Source organism: Pelodiscus sinensis, chromosome 22 (genome assembly GCF_052426305.1).
Source record: "Pelodiscus sinensis isolate ZL-2025 chromosome 22, ASM5242630v1, whole genome shotgun sequence".
NCBI classification, from domain to species: Eukaryota; Metazoa; Chordata; order Testudines; family Trionychidae; genus Pelodiscus; species Pelodiscus sinensis.
Window position 1 is genome coordinate 399110 of NC_143073.1, and position 7012 is coordinate 406121.

The following is a 7012-nucleotide window of genomic DNA, read 5'->3' on the forward strand; positions in this document are numbered from 1 at the left end:
ATGGGGGGGAAAGGGCTTGGACACAGCTAGAAATGTTCTGAGGTCTGTTCTCAGTTGACAGGGTAAGTGGCGACTCTGCTTAGAGGAACTGGGCAGCTGTTCTGAGCCTTTGCCCTTGTTCTAGCTGCAAGGGACCTGACCCACAGAACTGGCTCCCTACTGGACTGGGTGGAATCCCAGGCCCAGGGTCCATTCCAGAAGCTCTTGCAGCCAGGGAGCTGAGGGGTCAGTTCAGGAGCTGACCCAAAACATCCCCCCAACACCGGAACTGAAGCTACATTTTTGCAGAGGGGATTCCCCAAAGAAAAATGTTTCTCTTGACCTGAAATTAGTTTTTTTCATTCCTCTGCCCACTGCTCCCTCCTCCCCCCAGCCATGTTGGGACATTTCAGATGTTTTTGCCTCCGGCCCTACAGAACACCCGCTGCATTGAGAAATGGATTGTAGGTTCAAAACAAATAAAATCGCCAAGGCTGGGTTTCAAAGTGGAAAAAAGGAAGGTTTCCAAATAGAAGGTTCAAACAAACTGTTTTAATTTGGAAGGTCCCCCTGCTCTTGGTTTTGCCCAGACTAGTGGCTGAACTGAATCCCAATTTGCAGGGAGCTGCCGTGCCCCAGAAAGGCATTTTGAGCCAAGTCACCGTTTGCCAAAAAAGTTTCACCAAGGTCCGGTGCGACTACGGCCCTGGCCTTGTTTGCCCGTTTCGTCACATGGTTCTGTAGAGTTGTTTAAAGCCACTTCCCTCAACCACCACAAAGCTGTGTCCAGCCCAGTAATGGATGCTGTGGGGGTGGGGGGGTCTGTCTATGTAGGGGACGCAGAACAGGGGTCCACAGACCACGGAGGAAACGACAAAAACGATTTATTCCACGGTCCATCTCCCAAGCCAGGTAGGAGCTCGATGCTGTTTCTTGCCTATTTCTTGGCCTGGCCTTGCGTCACCAGGCTGGCGGAGTGATGTGCTGTGATGACTGAGCTAGGGGCCCGGAGAACACTGCCCTCTATGCAGCAGACCCACGGCTGGATGTGCACTGAGTTCAGGGCAATATGGCAATGGCCTGGACAGCAGGGGTCTGGATGAACCGAGTCCTGTGCTGAGCACGGCTGCAGACAGAGTGTTGCAGGTAGACGGGAAAAAGAGACTTCACCCTCCCTGGATGCTCTGCCCTATGGCCTGGGAGTAGGGATAGCTCAGTGGTTTGAGCATTGGCCTGCTAAACCCAGGGTTATGAACTCACTCCTTGAGGGGGCCATTTACAGGTCTGGGGCAAATCTGTCAGGGATGTACTTGGTCTTATTGTGAGGAGAGGGGACTGGTCTCAATGACCTCTCAAGGTCCCTTCCAGCTCTATGAGATGGTAGATCTTCATGTTATTTTTAGCCAACCCCACAGCAGCCTGAGGGCCCAGGATAGTGGGAGCTCACAGTACCCAGCCACCAGCTGCTCCTCCCAGTCCTCCCCCAGCATCGCTGTACGCGACGGGCTCTGTGGGTACTATAGAGACAGCCCAGGGAGAGTCTCCTGGGAAGTTTGGCTGGAGGCTTCCTGGTTCCTCTGTATGCCTCCAGATCAGCCAGTAGTGAGGTGTAGAAGTGGGACTAGTCAGCAAGGTTCCCTTGAAACTTTTCCATTCATGTGCAGAATACATTTTGTTACATGCACCAAGGCGTGTACACATGTGCACCACCAGGCAAGGGTGTTAACGAGAGCCATGTCTGTGTTCCGGCTGAGACTGTGAGTAAGGGGAGAGGAAGGTCAGCACCTGAGTCGCAGCGTAGTCACAGCAAATGTTGGCATGGCTGCCCATGTCTGTCCGACTGGGCTCGGAGACAGGCCGCTGCAGGCTGCACAGGTGTCTCCCGGGAGCCTTCCTGGCCGTCGCGCCCGAGCACATGGCTGCTGAACCTCACAGCCTGGGGACTAAGGCTACGAGACATGAACTACCCGGAGCACACGCCCTTCCCCACAGGGATTTTGCCACCGACGCCTGGGGGCCAGATCCCGCCCCAGCTTTCCACCTCTCGCCTCCTGCCAGGAACAGCAACAGCCCCGTCTCTTTCCTTGCAGCGTCTGCAGACCGACGACGAGAAGCTGCGCATGGAAGGCCTGGGGCCCACAGAGACGGGCGAGAAAACCATTTACTGCACAATCAACCAGACCAGCAAGGCACGTGCGGCTTGCAGAGGGCTACCCTGGGGTTGGAATTCGGGGGCTGTCAGGCCCTGGCTGCCCGAGGGGCCATGTTCTGTATCCAGCTGGGCCCCGGTTCTGCAATGGAATCACATGGGCGGATCCCAGCTCCCATGCAGAGCTGCACTGGCTCCAGATGGGCTGTAGCCAGGAACTTTAGCAGACCCAAGTCGTGGCCTAATTGGCTGCAGCTTTCACTGACCTCGGTGGGATTCTCCACTGAGTAACTGGGAGCAGAAACGGGCCCTGAGAGACAGCTGTGTAGCCAGTGGAAGGAGGGGACTGGAGGGATTGCTGAGTAGCCAGCGGAGGGGAGGGGACTGGAGGGATTGCTGAGTAGCCAGTGGAAGGAGGGGACTGGAGGGATTGCTGAGTAGCCAGCGGAGGGGAGGGGACTGGAGGGATTGCTGAGTAGCCAGCGGAGGGAGGGGACTGGAGGGATTGCTGAGTAGCCAGCGGAGGGAGGGGACTGGAGGGATTGCTGAGTAGCCAGGGGAGGGAGGGGACTGGAGGGATTGCTGAGTAGCCAGCGGAGGGAGGGGACTGGAGGGATTGCTGAGTAGCCAGCGGAGGGAGGGGACTGGAGGGATTGCTGAGTAGCCAGCGGAGGCAGGGGACTGGAGAGATTGCTGAGTAGCCAGCGGGATTGCTGAGTAGCCAGCGGAGGCAGGGGACTGGAGGGATTGCTGAGTAGCCAGGGGAGGGAGGGGACTGGAGGGATTGCTGAGTAGCCAGGGGAGGGAGGGGACTGGAGGGATTGCTGAGTAGCCAGCGGAGGGAGGGGACTGGAGGGATTGCTGAGTAGCCAGCGGAGGGAGGGGACTGGAGGGATTGCTGAGTAGCCAGGGGAGGGAGGGGACTGGAGGGATTGCTGAGTAGCCAGCGGAGGGAGGGGACTGGAGGGATTGCTGAGTAGCCAGCGGAGGGAGGGGACTGGAGGGATTGCTGAGTAGCCAGCGGAGGCAGGGGACTGGAGAGATTGCTGAGTAGCCAGCGGGATTGCTGAGTAGCCAGCGGAGGCAGGGGACTGGAGGGATTGCTGAGTAGCCAGGGAAGGGAGGGGACTGGAGGGATTGCTGAGTAGCCAGCGGAGCGAGGGGACTGGAGGGATTGCTGAGTAGCCAGGGGAGGCAGGGGACTGGAGGGATTGCTGAGTAGCCAGCGGAGGGAGGGGACTGGAGGGATTGCTGAGTAGCCAGCGGAGGCAGGGGACTGGAGAGATTGCTGAGTAGCCAGCGGGATTGCTGAGTAGCCAGCGGAGGGAGGGGACTGGAGAGATTGCTGAGTAGCCAGCGGGATTGCTGAGTAGCCAGGGGAGGCAGGGGACTGGAGGGATTGCTGAGTAGCCAGGGGAGGCAGGGGACTGGAGGGATTGCTGAGTAGCCAGCGGAGGGAGGGGACTGGAGGGATTGCTGAGTAGCCAGCGGAGGGAGGGGACTGGAGGGATTGCTGAGTAGCCAGGGGAGGCAGGGGACTGGAGGGATTGCTGAGTAGCCAGCGGAGGCAGGGGACTGGAGGGATTGCTGAGTAGCCAGCGGAGGCAGGGGACTGGAGGGATTGCTGAGTAGCCAGCAGAGGCAGGGGACTGGAGGGATTGCTGAGTAGCCAGGGGAGGCAGGGGACTGGAGGGATTGCTGAGTAGCCAGCGGAGGGAGGGGACTGGAGGGATTGCTGAGTAGCCAGCGGAGGGAGGGGACTGGAGGGATTGCTGAGTAGCCAGGGGAGGCAGGGGACTGGAGGGATTGCTGAGTAGCCAGCGGAGGGAGGGGACTGGAGGGATTGCTGAGTAGCCAGGGGAGGCAGGGGACTGGAGGGATTGCTGAGTAGCCAGCGGAGGCAGGGGACTGGAGGGATTGCTGAGTAGCCAGGGGAGGCAGGGGACTGGAGGGATTGCTGAGTAGCCAGCGGAGGGAGGGGACTGGAGGGATTGCTGAGTAGCCAGCGGAGGGAGGGGACTGGAGGGATTGCTGAGTAGCCAGCGGAGGGAGGGGACTGGAGGGATTGCTGAGTAGCCAGCGGAGGGAGGGGACTGGAGGGATTGCTGAGTAGCCAGGGGAGGCAGGGGACTGGAGGGATTGCTGAGTAGCCAGCGGAGGCAGGGGACTGGAGGGATTGCTGAGTAGCCAGCGGAGGGAGGGGACTGGAGGGATTGCTGAGTAGCCAGCGGAGGGAGGGGACTGGAGGGATTGCTGAGTAGCCAGCGGAGGGAGGGGACTGGAGGGATTGCTGAGTAGCCAGCGGAGGGAGGGGACTGGAGGGATTGCTGAGTAGCCAGCGGAGGGAGGGGACTGGAGGGATTGCTGAGTAGCCAGGGGAGGCAGGGGACTGGAGGGATTGCTGAGTAGCCAGCGGAGGCAGGGGACTGGAGGGATTGCTGAGTAGCCAGGGGAGGCAGGGGACTGGAGGGATTGCTGAGTAGCCAGCGGAGGGAGGGGACTGGAGGGATTGCTGAGTAGCCAGCGGAGGGAGGGGACTGGAGGGATTGCTGAGTAGCCAGCGAAGGGCGGTGATTGGAGGGATTGCTGAGTAGCCAGGGGAGGGAGGGGACTGGAGGGATTGCTGAGTAGCCAGCGGAGGGAGGGGACTGGAGGGATTGCTGAGTAGCCAGCGAAGGGCGGTGATTGGAGGGATTGCTGAGTAGCCAGCGGAGGCAGGGGACTGGAGAGATTGCTGAGTAGCCAGCGGGATTGCTGAGTAGCCAGCGGAGGCAGGGGACTGGAGGGATTGCTGAGTAGCCAGGGGAGGGAGGGGACTGGAGGGATTGCTGAGTAGCCAGCGGAGGCAGGGGACTGGAGGATAAGTGCGCTATGGAGAAGGAAAAACACTCTGAATTTTTCCCTGCAGGGATCATGGGGCCCTCTCAAGGTGAAAGTTGGGTGAAATGCTCCAATCAAAACTTTGCAGGGAAAGATTTGCAGCAAACTGAAAAGTTGGGAAAGAAACCTTTTGGGTTGGATGAAATGTTTCCGTTCCATTGGAAGCAATTTCAAACATTTTGTAAATAAACAAACATTTCAAAACAAGCCACTGTTAACCAAAAAACCAAAACATTTAATTTCAAAATACCAAACAATCTCTTCCAGGCCCCAGGAGAATTGCCCCGCCGTGGAATACTCCTGGTATAAACCTTGGCACGGTGCAGGGCGTCTGACACTGCTCTTCCGTGTTAAACAGCAGTGTTGTGAGCAAGACCCGAGGAGTCGTTCTTTTGCTCTACTCTGTGCTGATTAGGCATCAGTTGGAGTATTGTGTCCAGTTCTGGGCGCCACATTTCAAGAAAGATGTGGAGAAATTGGAAAGGGTCCAGAGAAGAGCAACAAGAATGATGAAAGGTCTAGAGAACATGAGCTGTGAGGCAAGGCTGAAGGAACTGGGCTTGTTTAGTTTGGAAAAGAGATGACCGAGAGAGGGCATGATAGCCATTTTCAAGTATCTAAAAGGGTGTCTTGGGGGCGGGGGTGGGGGGAATTGTTCCCCTTGGCCTCTGGGGACAGGACAAGAAGCAAGGGGCTTAAACTGCAGCAAGGGAGGTTTAGGCTGGACATTGGGGAAAACGTCCTAACTGTCCAGGTGGATAAACACTGGAATAAGTTGCCTGGAGGGGTTTTGGAAACTCCATCCCTGGAGATATTGAAGAGCAGGCTGGACAGACCCCTGCTAGGGATGGTCTAGCCGGAGCTTGGTCCTGCTGTGAGGGCAGGGGACTGGACTCGATGCCTCTTGAGGTCCCTTCCAGTCCTAGTGTTCGAGGGGTCTTTGGCTCCCCCCTAACACTTGTGCTCTTTGCTGTTTCCGTTCTTGCAGCAGGAGACCTCCCAGCCCACCAAGGCTGATGATTCTGTGGCTGCTCGGAGGACAACAGAATACGACAAGATCATCTAACCGCTTCCCTGGGCCACAGGAACGTGCAGCCAGCAGGGAGAGGAGCTAGCCAAGGAGTAAGGCAGCCCCAGCATCCTGCATCGGTCACCCAAACAGCTGAGGATTCATGCGTGGAGCTTGCCCTGCGCCTAGCCGGGCTCCTGCTCCCTGCCAGGGGCTGCTCTCTGCTGCTGCAGTGCAAAATCCAACCAACAAACCAACCCCTGGGCTGCCCCCTACTCGAGGGCTTAGCGCCCCTTAGAATGCATTCCGGCTCTAAGGCCGGGCTGGCACCACAAGGCACCTTTCCCTCCCCACGTCCATCTCCAGCCAAACCTCAGTGACCTCAAACAGCCAGCTGGATCAAACAAACTGCCAAGTACTTAATTACACGGACCCTTCGCTGCCTCGCTTTTCTCCTCCTCTTCAAAAGAGAAGGAACTCTGGCGGCTCAAGGGTTTCAAATCAACGTTCCTCACCAGGCAGAGCAAAGCTGCCACCATGTCTGTCCTAGGATGCGAGAGACACAACTTGAGAGAGGCCGGATCTTGGAGGGAAACCCGAGGAAAGTTTGCGGGTGGGGTGGGAGAGTTGGCAGGAATTGCTTTGTGCCCTGCATGCAGCGGGAATGGATTTTACTAACACTAAAGGCAGGAGACAGAAAAGGCAGTGCAGTGCAAACCCGACTGGAGCGTTGGAGACCCGAGATGCCATGCTCTCTGCATTCCACACAACACCCGTGGGACATCCGACCCAACAGGAGGGACGTGTCCAGGGGATAGTTTCAGTTTGAGGCAAATAAACTGTTTGGTTTCACCAAAATCTCAGGATTTGCTTTGGGTTTGACTAGTTTTATTTTTTAACTATTTCAAACTCAGGGATTCGGAAAGGAAAAGACATTGGACAGCGGGAAGACGGGGCCTTAAAAGTGCTCTGTGCTGATTGCTCAGTGCCCTGTG

General features: G+C 57.4%; 1 protein-coding gene across 8 annotated transcripts in view; it reads left to right on the top strand.

Annotated features, from left to right (window-relative positions):
* LOC102454400 (SLAM family member 9-like) overlaps positions 1–6880 on the top strand; it is a 45914-nt gene extending 39034 nt beyond the window's left edge. For 2 of the 8 annotated variants that reach the window (XM_089772799.1, XM_089772801.1), the window contains 3 exons: positions 814–891; positions 2070–2168; positions 5997–6880. In XM_089772799.1, the coding sequence (XP_089628925.1) occupies positions 814–891; positions 2070–2168; positions 5997–6074 (255 nt within the window). In that variant the 3' untranslated portion in view covers positions 6075–6880. Of the gene's footprint in view, positions 1–813; positions 2169–5996 lie in introns of those variants that run through there. The other 6 variants (XM_089772800.1, XR_016347758.1, XR_016347757.1 and 3 more) reach the window with 6 other exon arrangements.
* The last annotated feature ends 132 nt before the right edge of the window (positions 6881–7012 follow it).